The sequence below is a fragment of the Haplochromis burtoni genome, unplaced genomic scaffold, assembly GCF_018398535.1.
Source record: "Haplochromis burtoni strain Fernald_Lab_line unplaced genomic scaffold, NCSU_Asbu1 Contig_283, whole genome shotgun sequence".
NCBI lineage: Eukaryota > Metazoa > Chordata > Actinopteri > Cichliformes > Cichlidae > Haplochromis > Haplochromis burtoni.
Window position 1 is genome coordinate 116,100 of NW_024582644.1, and position 18,207 is coordinate 134,306.

The window sequence follows — 18,207 nt, forward strand, 5'->3', positions numbered from 1 at the left end:
AAGGTGGTAGTGTTGAGATAAAGTCCTGCAGTTCGGACAAATATTGGGCCTAACATCAGGCAGGCCAAGGTCAGCCAGAGTCCAGATGTGGCAGGACTCAGTGCCTGCTCACATGAGCTATAGCTAGGCTAATACTGGTCTACACGTTTGGGAAATCTCATCAAATCTGCCTCTGAACCAGGTCACCATCTCAACCAGGGTCAGAGTTGGGAGGCAAATTTCCAAAAATTATAACATGCTATATATTACAAGATTTTCCAAAGGAGAATTCATGGATAACTTTAAATGTAAATATATAAACAGGTGGAAATTCTGCAGAAAGTGCTGAAATGATCCAAATGATGGAAATGTAAATGATCAACCTAGAGGCCTGAATTCAAAGAAACGCCAAAAATGATGCAGCAGCCAAGTCCATGCAGCTCAAAATGGTACTCATGGCGTCCTGTACATCTCCTCCCAGATCTGGACCAGGGGAATACCAAAGCTCCTGGGATCGCCGTATGGACCAAAACTTAATGTCCCAGATGGTTTAGGTTAGACTATCAATTAGCTCATCCTCCACACCCTGACACCCTGCTCCAGCATGACAGTGGTTCTGACCCATGTCTAATGCGGGACCCTTTTACATGTGCCACAGTGCTGAGGCTGAACCTGCTCTGACCTGTGAAAAGCACAGGGTGTCTGATATTCCACAGCAAATCCCAGTCATACAGTTAACCAATGCCAGCGAGGCGATGGCTGGTGTGGCACTTTATAAATAAAGCTGAACTGACCTGTGAATCCTTTTTTATTATCTCATTATTTCATCATAGTTTTTTGTTTACATGCATTCTCAACAGCCTCTTTAGAACCGTCTACATGGCTTAAAAGGAAGACCCACTTTATCTCCTTCTCCCTGTTTTTCACACTGTACTCTCACTGTATCCTTTCTGTAGCTTTGCCAGTTTTCTTTCCATTTTTCCTCCTGAGTCAACACGTATCTGCTTTTCTGTTGGAGTCAGTGTCATCCAATCCCTCTCTTGTCCCCACTTCTCTCCCTGTCTTTCATCTCGTGCTTTCTCAAATGTTCTCTTGTAGCTAATGTCAAGGGCCCAGCAGGAATCAAACAGGTTCCATCTGTTGCCATGTCAACCTTCCAAGAATCAGCAGTAGAGCAGTTTGATCTATTAAATATAATCAGACAGCATAAATGTCCCATTTGCATGTTACATTCTAGACATGTGTCTACTGCAGAGAGACTTTTAGATTAGACAGTTACCCGATCAGTCACCAGTAAGTGGTGCAGCTTGTCCTCTGTGACAGAGAAGTCCTTACATCGGTTAGAAAGGGTGGCCGACGTCCCCCCTGTGAATGCTGGGTAAGTGAGTATCTGCTCAGAAACATCTGGGAAGGTTTTCCTGGGATCTCACCTGCTCAGCCTTCTGGTGAAAGACAGATGACATGGCCAGGATGGTGGAGCGTTCGTCAAGTGCAGCAGCAAAGCTTTTCCAGTCCTGATCCAGCTGTCCTGAGATCTGTTTAATCTGAGTGGAGGCGTAGTGGCCGGCCTCCACCAGACGACTCGCCACCGACATGATTCTGTTGATGTTTACGTAGGCATTCTGGGAAGAAAGAGCATCCATCAAAAGACTGTTGCTCCAACTGTCAGCAGTTTACACAGAAATTAAACCAGTTGACCTAATGCTGCCAGTCATTTTTACAACACGATAAATGATAAATGAGGTTTGCAAAGAACTACGAAGGCGTCGTGTACCATGGAGTTCATGGCAAAGTGATTGTGTTGAGTCTGTAGCTCCACAGCGTGCTGGTAACCTCGGCCGATCTCCGTGTGGCTCTGCAGGAACAATTCCTTATTGTGGCTGATCCAGTCAAACATCTGCAGGCAGACCACACAGCAGATCAGTGCAATGATTCACACCACATGTAAACTCGTGATAACACAAAACATTATCAGTAATGCACAAAATCCCTCGAAATCCAAAGTCCCAAAGACTTCAGTGCAGACACAGACATACACAGCTGAGTATCTACAGTGTGGAAAGTTAAGAAAAAGTTAGCCTACCCTGAAGGATGATGAAGAATTCATCCTTTCACGCAGATACGGGTTGGTTATTGTGCCTCGCGGTAACCACGGCAACCAAGACACAGCCATTTTTCTTGCAGCGTTTTCCACAAAACAAACGCCTCGTCAGGCCTGAATGTTTTCCCGGCCCGACCGCGAGAGCTGAGTGATTCCCGGTGTAAACGGGTCCACACACCCCCACAGTGCCTCGCTGTGACAACACTGATGTGGACAAAAACCTTCTCTTTTTTCTCTGTTTGCTTTACAGTAAATATTTATCTGCATGTGGATTTCTGTATGGAGCAGCAGAGCAAGCCGCCAGTGTGTGTCTGTCTGTGTACGAGAGGGGCGCTTTTATGCTCCCATCAACAACACAGCTCTGTTATCAGGAGGCAGAGGTACAAGCTGACAGTAAGATATTATAAACTGTGCCTCCATGAACATAAAAACTGCAGCTTTCGTAGTAATTACTGTATTTTAATGTAGCAGGACCTGCCTGTGGGCCTGTACAACAGTGAGGCCAGTTTTTGTATCCCCATCACCCGAGCAGAATAACAACTAAAGTAAGTCATAATAATCACCTTTGCCTTTGAACAATAGCTACAGTCTGGTCCTAATATGGGAAATGTCCATATATAGCATTTTGGACTGAAACAGGAGTAGCTGTTGTAAACAGGCTGGTATGTTAATGAATGGAATGACGGGAATTCTAACATTCATTCACAATTCCAACTAACTCGGAGAAAGTAAAGCGATGTTGGCTGATTTTCCACTGGAATAACTGCGACTTATTCCTGTGTTTAGAGAAATGCCACAGGCTAATTCATCCAGGCCACAGTGGAGTTTCCCAACACAGTGACTGTACAGATGTAAAGAGCAGCTGCTTGCAGCTGTGCTGAATGAAGTAAATCTTCTGTGATTTTAGGTTATTTTTGTTGAAGTGCCTGAAACTATTTTTAGATGGCAGCGTCTCATTATGACGTGTGACTCAGTACACAGAGGCTCCATCAACAACAGGTCTCCATCACAAAGGGACAGTTTATTCATAGGTGTTGAGCTACACTGCCTTTGGTGTTTACACATCATCTACTTCTCAGGACGAGAAGCCCGTTCTATCAGGTACAATCAGAGGTTTTCAAGTTTTAATGGTGATTTACCTTTTACATCACCATGGTAACTTACTGTATACGGCACAGCTCTGGAAGTACATAAGAGAGTACTGACCAATCAGTTCTCTAGAAAACAGCATGACCTAGAAGATGAGGTGACCGGACCTCGGTGTGCAGACAGTAAGAGGGTTTTTAGTCATTGTCTTTCCCGAGTAAGAGACACTGTGTAAGTCTTGAACTTCATTCATATTCAGATTTCTGCTTCCAAGCAGCTGATCTGTCATTTTTAAAGTGGTGCTTTTTCACTCGTCCTTCTACCTGAACATTTGATTTTTAAGCAACTTCACACAAACTATGAAGCATTCATGCACAACCTCGAGGAATAAAACAGACAATGTAGCATCAGTTTTAGATTGTAGTTTTAGGCATGTTGTTGCTAGCAGCTTGACTGATAATCATAAAAAGCATATTTGCACCAACAAGGTGATTCTGAAGCGTTATTAAAGTCCGGCATACAGTGGGGCAAAAAAGTATTTAGTCAGCCACCGATTGTGCAAGTTCCCCCACTTAAAATGATGACAGAGGTCAGTAATTTGCACCAGAGGTACACTTCAACTTTGAGAGACAGAATGTGAAAAAAAAATCCATGAATCACATGGTAGGATTTGTAAAGAATTTATTCGTAAATCAGGGTGGAAAATAAGTATTTGGTCACCTCAAACAAGGAAAATCTCTGGCTCTCACAGACCTGTAACGTCTTCTGTAAGAAGCTTTTCTGTCCCCCACTCGTTACCTGTATGAATGGCACCTGTTTGAACTCATCATCTGTATAAAAGACACCTGTCCACAGCCTCAAACAGTCAGACTCCAAACTCCGCCATGGCCAAGACCAAAGAGCTTTCGAAGGACACCAGGAAAAGTATTGTAGACCTGCACCAGACTGGGAAGAGTGAATCTACAATAGGCAAGCAGCTTGGTGTGAAAAAATCAACTGTGGGAGCAATCATCAGAAAATGGAAGACATACAAGACCACTGATAATCTCCCTGGATCTGGGGCTCCACGCAAGATCTCATCCCGTGGGGTCAAAATGATCATGAGAACGGTGAGCAAAGATCCCAGAACCACACGGGGGGACCTGGTGAATGACCTGCAGAGAGCTGGGACCAAAGTAACAAAGGTCACCATCAGTAACACACTACAACGGCAGGGAATCAAATCCCGCAGTGCCAGACGTGTTCCGCTGCTGAAGCCAGTGCATGTCCAGGCCCGTCTGAAGTTTGCCAGAGAGCACATGGATGATACAGCAGAGGATTGGGAGAATGTCATGTGGTCAGATGAAACCAAAGTAGAACTTTTTGGTATAAACTCAACTCGTCGTGTTTGGAGGAAGAAGAATACTGAGTTGCATCCCAAGAACACCATACCTACTGTGAAGCATGGGGGTGGAAACATCATGCTATGGGGCTGTTTTTCTGCCAAGGGGACAGGACGACTGATCCGTGTTAAGGACAGAATGAATGGGGCCATGTATCGTGAGATTTTGAGCCAAAACCTCCTTCCATCAGTGAGAACTTTGAAGATGAAACGAGGCTGGGTCTTCCAACATGACAATGATCCAAAACACACCGCCCGGGCAACAAAGGAGTGGCTCCGTAAGAAGCATTTGAAAGTCCTGGAGTGGCCTAGCCAGTCTCCAGACCTCAACCCCATAGAAAATCTGTGGCGGGAGTTGAAAGTCCGTGTTGCTCGGCGACAGCCCCAAAACATCACTGCTCTCGAGAAGATCTGCATGGAGGAATGGGCCAAAATACCAGCTACTGTGTGTGCAAACCTGGTAAAGACCTATAGTAAACGTTTGACCTCTGTTATTGCCAACAAAGGTTATGTTACAAAGTATTGAGTTGTATTTTTGTTATTGACCAAATACTTATTTTCCACCCTGATTTACGAATAAATTCTTTACAAATCCTACCATGTGGATTCATGGATTTTTTTTCACATTCTGTCTCTCACAGTTGAAGTGTACCTCTGGTGCAAATTACTGACCTCTGTCATCATTTTAGGTGGGGGAACTTGCACAATCGGTGGCTGACTAAATACTTTTTTGCCCCACTGTATCGTATGAAACGCAAGCAAGCGACAAAGTGTGTCCTGAAATTATCTGAGGAAACTTGAAGGCAATTGAAGGTTTGCCAGGCCGAAACAGCAGACGAACAACATATTATCCAGCTGATAACTACCTCAGTGTGAAAGCTTAGCCTTATCTTTCAATGTCAAACCCAAAGAAGAAGAAGATAGCCTCGATATGCTGAACTGTGGCTGCAGCTCAGGATGTAGCACAGGTCAGCTAAGGCTGGTCATTCAATCCCTGGCTGCTCTAGTCTGCAGGTCAGGTATACTAACCCCAGTGCGTTTAACAGAAAGCAGTGCAGGTGAATGAGGCATGCATAACAGCATTATATCAGAGCTGGTGCACACGCCAGCACAGGCCCCTGATGTCTTTGTACTCATCCCAGCCTCGTCCTTCCTCACACTCTGGTCATATTTAGGTGTAACTCACTTTTTCTGCATCCTGTTCAAAGAGGCGCAGCTGGAAGCACTGGTCCAGCTTCAGTTTCCTGACATGCCACATCTGATGGAGATGTTGCCTGGTGGAATGCAGCTTATCCAGCAGACTGGCCACCTGTCAGGAAAAGCACAATGTGTCACATGACAACAGCAAGCTCATCGAGTGTGTCTTACATTTCATTCAGCACATCACTTCTGATCTGAATGTGATGGCAGGTTTTCTTTGGATTGAACCAACAGTTCATTACGTCTATCTTTTACACTGCTGTGTTACTGCTGTGTTTAGTACTGCAGGTGCACAAGTGGGGAACAAAACAGCACCTGCATGTTTATAATTCCACAGTTTAGCCTCACCTTCTCACTCGCATGCCATTGGCCGGTTTGATATTGCCTTTATGATCCTCTTTAATCCAAAACGTAAAGCACAGATTTAAATATGAAAGATGTCTCACACTCATACATCAATGTAAATGCTGCTCACGCAGGCAGTGCACATGTACTTCATGTGCTTAATGCAAACAAGTTCTGCACTCAAATTTTCCCTGTGGAGTCCTTTGGCTAATGAGCTAATATGCAGCCAGCACTTGTCAGATAATGAGGGTTGCTAACGAGCTGGCTAATGAGAAAAAATAAGGCTGTGGACTTGTGTTATGATACCATGTGCTTTAAGCATTCAGCAGCTGGAAGGATGTGAGTTTCATTTAGTTATGAACAAAACTGTCAATAATCATCTAGACTCAGTTCACTTTTATCTATATAGCACCAAATCACAACAACAGTGGCCTCAAAGCGGTCAACGTTACTGATCATGTACAATGTGGGCCCTGATTATGTAGGCATGAAAGTATACCTACAGGTTTGCAGTTAATATTCCAGTAAGTACTCTTATATAAGGCCAAAAGCATCTGCAAGCATCATGCATGGATGCATTAGTATCTGAATGTGCCACAGCAATTCTCATGTCTAGGTTCAAAGTTTTGTTTGCATCAGAAAGTATAGATAAACCATAACAGAAGCTACTATTCTTGTTTGGGGCCAGCCTGTGTTAACCTTAGCTTAAATAAAAAACTGTATGCTGGGAGATCTTTGCTGGGCTGGACGTTGCTTACCTTGGGCACAAGGCTCTGAAAGTCAGCTGAGCCTGAGATGCAGTTTCTCCCTGAAAAGCCATCACTCGATCTGATACACTGGAGCAGCCTCTGGCCTTCCTGGTCTAATTCCTCCACTGGAGCCTTTAGCACCTGCAGGAGAGTAGCTTCAGTGGCTTTGCACAGTTCAATCCTCTCATTAATAGTAGGAGAACACTGAATTGTGCTGGCTTTAGCACAGCTCGATCTAGAGTGATAACAAAGTCTCTGACTGTGTCTGCACCTGTACTGATAGTGACTCACCTTTTTCTTAAGCTGGGTGTGTTCCTCTATCAGTCGCCGAGAGCCTTCCACATCTGCAGGAAAGTCCTTCTTGGACAGGAGCTCCTGCAGAAGACAGGAAACACTGGTCATATCGGCCATAGCAGTTACTCCCATTCTTTGAGCCTTTGCTGCCCCCACCTGCAGATCCTCCAGTCTGGACAGCAGATGAACAGCATTGGACATGAACTCCTCCAATGACACCCTGAGATCCATCCACTCCTCGTGGTTGTAGTCCAGCGAGCCTTCAAAGTCGTCTGTGAGCTGGGAGGGATCCACTAGCTTGGCAAGACCTTCAACTGACACCATGTTGGTCTGTTCACACAGACACAGGTTAGAGGTGAGTTCTGACTACCTGTGGTGCTTCATGTTCTTACTACAGTGTAGTGACTGCAGCATCTGTGCCACATATATAAATACATGCGTAAATCATAATGGCAGCTTGTGGAAATCAATGATGCCTGAAAGTATTATTAGTTATTATCAGTTTGCCACACAAATAGCATTACAGCACTAATCTCTAATAATCTTACTGTTAATAAGGTTTCCTTTGAACGATCAAAGCCGTGTTGGGTAAAACACACAAAGCCCACTGACCTCAAAAGAGAACTTTGCACTCCCGAAGTTCGTCTTCTGTTTCTGCCAAAAGTTGTCGGGCTTAATGATGAGAGCCACACAGATCTCAGCTGGGAAAGACTCCTGCAGCGTCTTGAGCAGAGGCTTAATCAGCTCCCACTTTGAACCTCGCATGTCAATGATGACAGTGAAGCCACGTTTGCATACGTCCTCGCTGACGGGACACAGACAAACAAGATGAGGAGGCAGAAGAGGCTCAGAGGAAATGATTAGTATCCCTGTTATACGAGACTTAAAGTGAACCAGACAATGCATTTGTGGTTGCCCCACAGACGGGGAGCGCCTGAGGCGGCAGCCTTGTTTCACTGGTGTCGTCAGCAGTCTGAATATGTTTGATATTTAAAGGAAACTTTCAGAGGGACATTTAGCAGAAGACGTCAATCTTATTCTGCTCTGCTGTGGCCTGTAAGTGACAGTCACACTGCAGGTAAAACATAAGTGCAATCCCATCAGATAATCTGGATGATATATTCCAGCATGGACGTGTTTGACGTTCTGAGCAGGTAAACTGTTTTCTGTTTGCAGAAGAAACTAAACACGCTGCAATAATAAAAGAAGAAGCTGCAGCGGAGGGCTCTGCAGGAATGAAACGTACTGTTTCTACGAGGGAACATTATGTTTCCAGCTGAAACAAGAGTAAGCAGGAATCAGGGGGAGCTGTACTTTAATATTGAGGTAACAAAGTGGCAGTTTTCAGTGTTTTCCTTTCTTTCAGTGCAACCAGATGTGTGCATGTATCTACCTCTAGCACAGCACATCCACATGCAGGCGTTTGTTGAGCACAGCTCAAGTGCTGGACGATGGCTTCTTGAAGCTGACAGTTGAGAAGATTTCTCCCAATCAGAGCCATAAACAGACAGAAACTCAAGCAGTTCAGTGCCTGACTCAGAGGAACTGCAGCATAACAACTGAACTGAACCCAAACTGCCACAACTCAGTGCCTAAAATTCAGTTACTGCAGCTGATTCGAGTGCCACAGCTCCACCTTCAGTAACATGCAGAGTCTATTAATATAAAGTCAGTTCATCCATTATAACCTGCAGACAGACCCCGTCACCCTGGAAACAGCAGTTCGATTAGCAAAAGTGGGTAAATGCATTTATGTGTGCATTAGTCTCTGACAGTACAGATTATTGTCAAAGGCTCTGGTTGCAAACTTTCTATAACACGTCACCACCGTGTTCTGTCACATTTCCTTCTTCAGCAGTCGTCTCTAAACACAAACTGGCCGCCCTTTATCCTCGGGCTCACTCACATGTGACGGATGTGTTTGGGGTCCATTCTGAAGAGTCTCAGCTACACGCAGGACGGCATAAGGCCACTCTCACTGCAGTCCTCTACTGTCACATGGTCTGATCTACCACCACCCATTGGGCTGAAGCATCATCTTGACAAACCTCTCAAATTCTGGCATCAGTCTGGAAATGACCCGGCAGTGGTCTCAGCCCTTTGCACAGCTATTTTTACTTTACATTTTGAATTCCTCTGTGCACGACTCAGTGAAATGTGGGTCTCGAATAAGTTAAATCAAATCATTTCGATCAAGACGATTAAAGAATGTAGAAAGGTTTGTGCAGATATTTACCAGATCAGTCAGACGGCTGAATGATGCTTAACACTGTCAGCACACTGTATCTGAACAGGCAGCATTTTATATTATGTGCATGTGTGTTTACAGCATTTCACTGTATAACTCAGTTATTTTACTCATGCATGTTCAAGCTTTCATCCTGATACATTTTACATTTAAAATGATTCTGGACAAACTTTAGATCCATCCATCCATAAGCTTCCACTTATCCTTTTCAGGGTCGTGGGGGGCGCTGGAGCCTATCCCCGCTGTCACAGGGCGAGAGGCGGGGTCCACTCTGGACAGGTCTGTCGCAGGGCCAACACACAGGGACAGACAACCAGTCGCACTCACATTCACACCTACGGGCAATTTGGATTAATCAACTAACCTATCCCCACAAGCTGCATGTCTCTGGATGATAAATAAATTCATGCACCCCACAACTGCTAAAAAGAGATTGCAATTTAATTTTAGCTTTAAAAATCACCTGCTAAAAAAAACTACTACTAACTGAACACATTTTAACTGGATTTTTTTCCTGTGGTCGTCTAAATGCTGCCTGCCCCACAGTTTGAGAACCGCTGCTTTAAATCAACTTAACCTCTGGGTGGTCTTGGGTCGATTTGTGCCATTTTTCATTGTTCGTATACACGCCATTTGCACTGTGTTGAACGGAATATAGCCAACTTTTCCAAAAAAAAGGTCTGTTTCATATATTTCAAAATTCCAGTCTGACTCCCTTAAATTAGCTTCAGTGGCTGAGCTACAGATAAACTTACACTATTGGTCCTAGTGGTCGATTTGTGCCCCATTGAAACCCATTATAAACGCTATTTCCCATTCCACGGTCATTACAACCAAATAATGGGCCATCTTCCGAATGTTGGTGGTACTCGGGAGTCCGGGCCTTGGAATTGTATCTTTTGGGAAATATTTGATTTCCTTGTTTTTTGGGGCTAAAAAAGCAGTGCGCTCATGTGACGAAACCGGGATATAAACGGTTAAAATCCGCGAAATGTAATTAAAACTTGAAATGAATATTTCAAGGAGAAGTAGGTCTAAAAGATTGGCTAATTTAAAGTGGAAAAAATATTAATATATAGATATTTTATAGCACTTTTCATGGCGTGGTCGATTTGTGGCTCTAAGCCCAATAGTGTATGCATTTTTCTAGGACCCCCCAGAGGTTAAACTGAAACGATATTAAAAACTATGAGACCAAAACGAAAACGTTCCTGTGTGCAGAATGACTGGGGCAGGCCTGTGCCTAATATTTCGACTGCTTTCCTTGTAACACCCTCAGACTGTGTGAGTGCTCACAGACCGGCTCTTGTGTGCTGCAAACACTGCAGCTTTCATGCTGATGCAAATTAAACACTGGTCTACGCCTGCTGTTGTAACAGACTACAAGGAAGCACTTAATTGCTTAAATGTCCACTCCAGCCTTCACTGCTTCCTTAAGTGCCCGTCACACTTGAGTCTAACTAAATGTCCTAATAGAGCGGCTAGTAGAAAGACAACAGATGATACCTCTAACGTGAAAATGAAGGCAGACGTGTGTGTGTGTGTGTGTGTGTGTGTGTGTGTGTGTGTGTGTGTGTGTGTGTGATTGCATTGTGAGTACCTGGGGACAGTAGACAGGTAGGTTACTAGCCTCCTCAGGTCCTCGGGTTTTATTCGGTCATGGTTGCTCCTGGCAGGAAATGTCAGAATTGGTCCTCCTCGTTTATCTCGTCCACCTGCAAGTAGATGCACAAGAAAAACCTTAAAGCCAAAACACACGTGTTCAGGCAGGTAATCCAGGGTGAGTTTACATCTACATGTGAATCAGTGGAATGACGTCCAGCGACACTTAAAGTGTAAGTAAAGTGTTACCACTTTATTAAGTGACCACAAAAAAAATAGCTATGAAAAAAAAATGGACCAATCACACCTTCACAAATAAACCAGCTGACCAATTAACATTTAACGAGGTGGTATTGGCTGATTGGTTAAGCCACAAACCAAATAGGTTCTGGACTGAACCACTAGAGGTTAAAAGGGGAGACAGTCAACATGTGCTCATCCCACAAGCTGCGACACATCCTGCTGGTCATCAGCAGGGGCTGCAGACGTGTTGAGCAGCAACGCTGCCCTCAACAGTTCTGTTGTTCAGGTGTCGCACAGTTTTCTTCTCAGTGTCTTTTTAACATTGTTGGAATGGATCAGAGTGATGCAGGTTTCAAAATAAAAGCAGGGGAACAGTGAAGCACATGTTCATCTTCCAAACTTCCAACGTTAGATTGCTTGTTAAACTATGTGTAGGAGAGTGTGCCGGCCACACTGGTGTGTTGTTTGGATGTTTGCTTTGGCAGTGAATGAGCTCTAAGGGCAGAGGAGAGACGTTCCCATGGTGTGAATAGATTGGATGATCTTCCCTCTGCCTTTCCTGCCTCAGGATGTGCGTGAGTCCAATGAGCTTTTCACGTGGGCAGATATGTGAGTAATAATATACTCGACTATATTCTAAACAGGACTGTGGACAGTCCACGGGACATTCTTCTTACTGGTCCTTTTCCTTATGACTGAAAAAAATCCCATCTTTTTGTCTTCAACATGAAAAGATTATATAAATTTCAAAACATTCTTAACTATCAAACAATGTTACTAAACATGAAGAATAGCTCCTAATGCTTCAAACACCTCTGTGTTCGTCCTGCATGACCATGGTGGCGGGGACAGGCTCTTTGCTGTAGGACACTCAGGGGGCTGATGTAAAGTTCTCCTGAAACAGACTGGAGGGTTGTGGATTTAACACCAACAACACTGACTGACACTCACCTGACACAAAGGCAACTTTTTCCTTTAAAATAGGAAGAACGTCAGAGGCCTTGATGCCTTCAGTCCTGAAGGGCCCTGGAGAGATGCAGGGAGAGAGAATATCAGCATGAATCTCACCATTGGATCACCGTTCCTAGGAGACACACCAACACTGTAATCTGTTACGGTTACATCACTATAAGCATTTCACATCTTAATAACTCTTCAGTAGATGTAGAGCAGAAGTAACTTAAGTAAACTTCAGTTAACACACACAACATTAATAACAGCAAGTCAGCAGAATCCATAGAAAGGGGAGAGGGAGGGATTATTTAAAACGCCTTCACTCTGTTTGAGAGAAAGACCTTTACAATCACTTCACAGTACATCGTCCCCTCGCTCTTATTGTGAAAATTCAGCCCCTGCTTTTCACCTTCTGTCCTTGATATTAATCAGCTGCATCTCCCATAAACACCGTGGAACAGTGAGTGTGATGGTGACGACACAGCGTGACACATCCATGTGTAAACGTAATAGTAACCCACTGAGGCCTGGAAGCCAGAAGTCGCCCATAAACAGGAACAGACCAATTAGTTTTAACGATTCGTGTCACTAAAGGTTAACTATGTAATTGATCGGTTTTATGCCTGCGGTGTGTCAACAGCATTGATTAAACTTGTAAAGTTCTAGTTCCTTACTGATATTCACATGTGCTTATAAATTTACATTTTTGTAGTTTTCTTGGCTGCCAATGATTTAAAGTCTCCACGTGAGCGATACATGACATTTGTTTCAGCTCTACAGTTTCTATAATCTCCTCTGAAAACTTTTATTTCAGACTTATTCCAAACTTTTTACAGATGCTTTTTTAAATTGCAGTAATTTATTAATAATAAATTATAATTACCATTTCATTGTTTGTTAGCAGTAAATTCTATCTTGTCTATTTTGTAAATCTGGGTCATATCAAACATGACTAATGACTCGTGTTTGTTTCAGCCAACGAGCACGTGGTCTCACAGTCCTTCGTGCACGTGGTTTTGGCAGCTCCAGCCATGTTTTTATCGTCTATGATGCAGACAGATGGTATGCTTACTTTACCTTTTGTGTCTTTATCAGGATCAATAAGACTTTCTCCTTCTTTCCAGTTACTGGGAATGTAAGTTGTAAAACAACGATCCAGTTTAAGCAAGCGTAACCATGAGTGTGCACTAATCACCTCACCAGGTAAGATTGTTCCTGGTTTTACTTTAACATCTTCAGTCTTTATATTGTTTGTTTTTATACTTTAAACAGAATCAGGAGGCTGAACAAATACATCAGCTGACATGACGCTTGCACCTTTTGTGTAAAATAAATAAATGCACTCAGATTACTAAGACTGGGGTGTGTCAGCTTCATCATAGCAGGCTAACAGGCTCGTACTAAGCTGGCAGAAATGCTGCATTAAGAAGATTACACAACATGTCAGTGAAAGGGCATTACTGCTATGTTAGACAGTTTAGTTTAATAGAGTGTCTGTTTTTATTAAGAGTGCTTAGCAGTAACAGAAGCAGTGATAGGCTGTGTGGTTATGGCTAATTAGTCGGCTTAAGGCAAGCTGGTCTACTGAAAACTACGATTTCAATGTGTCAGATACATAAACATGTACGGAGGACCAAACAAGAACACCACGTGATTTACAAATACTGACAGACTGTTAGCATCGCACACAGTGTTAGCCACTGATATTATAAATAAGCTTCTTTTCCACAACACATGGGTGTTTGTAACTTAGAGGAAACATAGATGTGTCAAACAATAACCTTATACAGGTGATCGCGTCAAGAAACAACTTGGCCAAGTCCTGTGAAGCTGAATGTCCTGTAATGGAGTCAGACCAAAACAGATGACTCTGGATTTATGTCTTTATATTCACAGGACTGGAATAGAAAAATAGGTTGTGCTCCAGGAAACGAGGCAAAGAAGAGAGAGAAGCGAGTGTGCTGCCAAGATCAGCAGCGTTTTCTTCAGACCATTAAACATACAGCAGAGGAAGCCAGTGTGTGTAAGGACGTAACACTCATCTGTCCTTCTGAGGGGAAACACACAGGAAACTGTCAAATGTGCTGATGCTTTTCACTTTTCTTATGGGAAGAGATTTTGATCATTTGCTGAACACATGATGGCGAGTGAGGGTTTCTTCGTCTGAGCAATCAAACAACTTTAGACACCTGTGATGGACGTCTTTACACAGAGCTGGCCCAACATTTATGTTCATGGTTACGTGATTATTTTTATGTAACACTTTCTCTTTTTGTTTCTTATCTTGCTTTGGTAAAAACTTTCAGATGGACAAATGTGACACAAGTGTCGAGTAACAACGCCCAACGTAGTCTGACATATAATTTGTGTAAATGATGATGTTTGCATTTTCTTAAACCTCTGTGCTGAATTAACTAAAGCATTGCTGTAAACTGAGTACATATGCGTGTTCATTTCTAAGTGATGTTTTTAGGATGTCCAGCAGACATGTGTGGTTTTAGGTCGGGGGTGATGTAGCATGGCGTGTTTTTGGAGACATGATCACAAGATTACCTGACTAGTGGTATGCACGTGTGAGATGTCTAACCAGGAATCCCTAATTCAGAATCAGCATACTTTATTAATTGCTAAGGAAATGATGTGGCTTACAGTCGCTCCAAGACAGTAACAGTAACAGACTGAGCTGACTGCATAATACAATATGTTACAGATTTAACAGATAGCAGTAATGTATACAAATCACTCAATAATAAACATCAATATGAATATTACAGAGGTGAGAATATATAGGACTGACATTGACTCTAACCTGTGAACTTTGTCATTTGCTGTGTTACTGTAGAGCGTGTGCAGAAAGGTATAACTATTGCAGTGTTTACAGTGTATTAGATGGAGTTTACAGGGAGATGACCACAGTCAGGAATGATTCCCTGTGTCATTCAGTGGTGCATTGTGGGTAATCTCAGTCTGTCACTGAGCGTGCTCTTGAGCTGCTATATGGCCTAATCTTACCAAATATTTGTGCAAACGTTTGCATGAACACTGTGCCTCTGCTTCGCTGTGATCTAATAAAAATTATGGTTTGCAGGACAGTGTGTGGAGACGCTATACCCCCCCCCCCTCCAAAAAAAAGTATTAAAATGAGAATGTAAAAAAACAAAAACAGAATTTTGCTGAAACAAACATGCCTTAGTTATTCAGATGTACTCCATGCTTTGGCTGTCATACTATCATGTATTCTGGCTCTTCTGTAACTGCTGAGACACACACACACACACACACACACACACACACACACACACACACACACACACCACTTTGTTTTTGCTACTTACAAGTACACACTAATACTATCTAACACTAATTGTATCACTTAAACCTGAATGGTTGAAGACTGCGACTGTGCAACAAATGAATGAGGTTTGCTAGTAATAGTTATAATAATATAGATTTTGTAATTTCCTACTGAAAGTATCTAAAACAGACTAATAGCCTATTTCTTCAGCCTGAGAGTTCAACTCCACAGCTGTGCACAGCATTGTCGTTCTTATCCCTTTGCCAGCAGGACCCAAAGATGGGGGCTCACTTCACAACTGCAGAGAGCTTTTATTGTGAAATAACTAAAACTCACAGTTTGAGTAGTGAACCCAGCCTTAACTGTCATTACTGTGCTCATGTTAGCAGAAGCTTGCCCCTTGAGTTGGATCATCGTGTGTTACTTTGAACTACTTTGGATAAGCGTAGTTAACAAAGAACAAACTCTATGGCTGCTGCATTGCAAAGCAATACCTAATGTATGTAATTGCCTAAACTGCTGAAAAATGAGCACATGAAGGCAAAGAAAAACAATGCAGCAGTTGTGAACATGAATCTTCCACTCAGCTGTCTATAAAAGCGAGCGTGTGCAGCGAGTCAGCCTATCCAGCAGGCTCACAGAGACACACTGAAATCACCAATGCAATTAGACAGCACCTTAGACAAAAGATGTTATCCTCTGCGGCAGTTACTTTTTCAAAAGTAGCAACGACGTGTGTACAAAAAGATGGGAAAAGAGAGACAGCTGCCAAGTACTGTGGTACAGTCCAATCCCTCATGGAGGTACACTGGATGTGTTTCTTCTTCTATTCGGTGAATACGGACTTTATTTTGTGCATAAAATCAGTACATACTCAGCATCTTCTGTCTTTCTTTGGCCACATTCACCCATTTGTTTTTTATCCTGTGCCGTGAAACACTTTTGGGCAATGAGTTGGAGATTTATGCTGAATTCAAGGCAACAGATAATGAGCACAGCTACCACAGTGTCCTGCAGCAACGCGACACACTCTGGTTTGAACTTACTGGGACCATCAGAGCATGAAATTCAAACCAAAAGCTCTGCCCCAGGCTCTTAGGACTGGGTTTTGTTTCAACCAAGAGCTAAATACACACGTTTTCAGGAACTAGAAGTTGTTATATGTTTAATTAAGTCTCATATATTTTGGTTTTTGTTTTGGAAGCTTTTCTATGCAGGTGTTCCAAAAAGACAAAGATGATGACCAAAGAGTGTAACCTTGTACTATGTTGTTCATGTCACTATCAGTCTAGGTGCAGAACAACAAGTGTGAAAATGAACCATAAGTGTCGGGCATGGTTGGTTTGAAGGTGGCTTGTCTTCATGCTTTCAGTCTGTCACACACCTTTAATCTAACGTGTGTTTTCCTCATCTCATGTCATTCAATGGTAGTGACACAGCTGTGGTTACAGAAGCATGTGTTGTTTAATATGCATTTATGTGTGCATGTGTGCGTCCTTACAGTTACACTGAAATTATCCAGAAACCACCTGAAACATTTGCTAGCTGTTACTAATGGAAGAAGATGTGTGCGTTGTGTTTAAGTTGAGTGAAATGAAATTTCAATTTGAAGGGCAGGCACAGCACAACAAAGTAGGGCTGTTCGATATAACGATATATATCGGATGACGATATAGAAACGTCTAACGTTTCATTTTACGCTATCATTTGTTTCGTGGCGTCGCAAAATAAACTGTTTACAGCAATATTTTTTCATGGTTCTGATGGTCACTGTAGTTATTATTAATTTCTTAAAGTTCTCTCTTTCTCTTATATTTAATATAACCACACTACAGACAGACAAGCGACTGTTTTGTTAATGGGTTGTCGTTAGCAACAACGATGGTAACACCATCGCGTGTCCGCTTGTTTATGTTCCACATAAACCTTTCACAATAAAGCTCAAGATCCTGTTGAGACTTTTCAAAATAAACTGAATCACCTGAAAGATGCAGATTATTTACGGATGAGAAGTAAAAAAGAGCCGCCAGGTGCTAAAAAATAAACCTTAGACTCAAACGTTAGAACAGGCTTTTCCCCACAGCACGCCGTGTAAGAAATACTCACAAAGTGTCACGGCTGGCGGAGGGAGCCGTGTGGAAACAGCAGGGAATCAAATCCCGCAGTGCCAGACGTGTTCCGCTGCTGAAGCCAGTGCATGTCCAGGCCCGTCTGAAGTTTGCCAGAGAGCACATGGATGATACAGCAGAGGATTGGGAGAATGTCATGTGGTCAGATGAAACCAAAGTAGAACTTTTTGGTATAAACTCAACTCGTCGTGTTTGGAGGAAGAAGAATACTGAGTTGCATCCCAAGAACACCATACCTACTGTGAAGCATGGGGGTGGAAACATCATGCTATGGGGCTGTTTTTCTGCCAAGGGGACAGGACGACTGATCCGTGTTAAGGACAGAATGAATGGGGCCATGTATCGTGAGATTTTGAGCCAAAACCTCCTTCCATCAGTGAGAACTTTGAAGATGAAACGAGGCTGGGTCTTCCAACATGACAATGATCCAAAACACACCGCCCGGGCAACAAAGGAGTGGCTCCGTAAGAAGCATTTGAAAGTCCTGGAGTGGCCTAGCCAGTCTCCAGACCTCAACCCCATAGAAAATCTGTGGCGGGAGTTGAAAGTCCGTGTTGCTCGGCGACAGCCCCAAAACATCACTGCTCTCGAGAAGATCTGC

At 43.1% G+C, this 18,207-nt stretch overlaps 1 protein-coding gene across 4 annotated transcripts in view; it reads right to left on the minus strand.

The window, feature by feature from the left end:
* Positions 1-18,207, minus strand: part of LOC102291285 (kalirin RhoGEF kinase) — a 158,979-nt gene that overhangs the window by 74,716 nt on the left and 66,056 nt on the right. For all 4 annotated transcript variants that reach the window (XM_042227835.1, XM_042227834.1, XM_042227836.1 and 1 more), the window contains exons 4-11: positions 10,984-11,013; positions 7,748-7,940; positions 7,292-7,465; positions 7,133-7,216; positions 6,851-6,982; positions 5,734-5,856; positions 1,754-1,876; positions 1,410-1,601 (exon numbers count right to left, since the gene is read on the minus strand). In XM_042227835.1, coding sequence (XP_042083769.1) covers positions 1,410-1,601; positions 1,754-1,876; positions 5,734-5,856; positions 6,851-6,982; positions 7,133-7,216; positions 7,292-7,465; positions 7,748-7,940; positions 10,984-11,013 — 1,051 coding nt within the window. The remainder of the gene's footprint in view (positions 1-1,409; positions 1,602-1,753; positions 1,877-5,733; positions 5,857-6,850; positions 6,983-7,132; positions 7,217-7,291; positions 7,466-7,747; positions 7,941-10,983; positions 11,014-18,207) is intronic.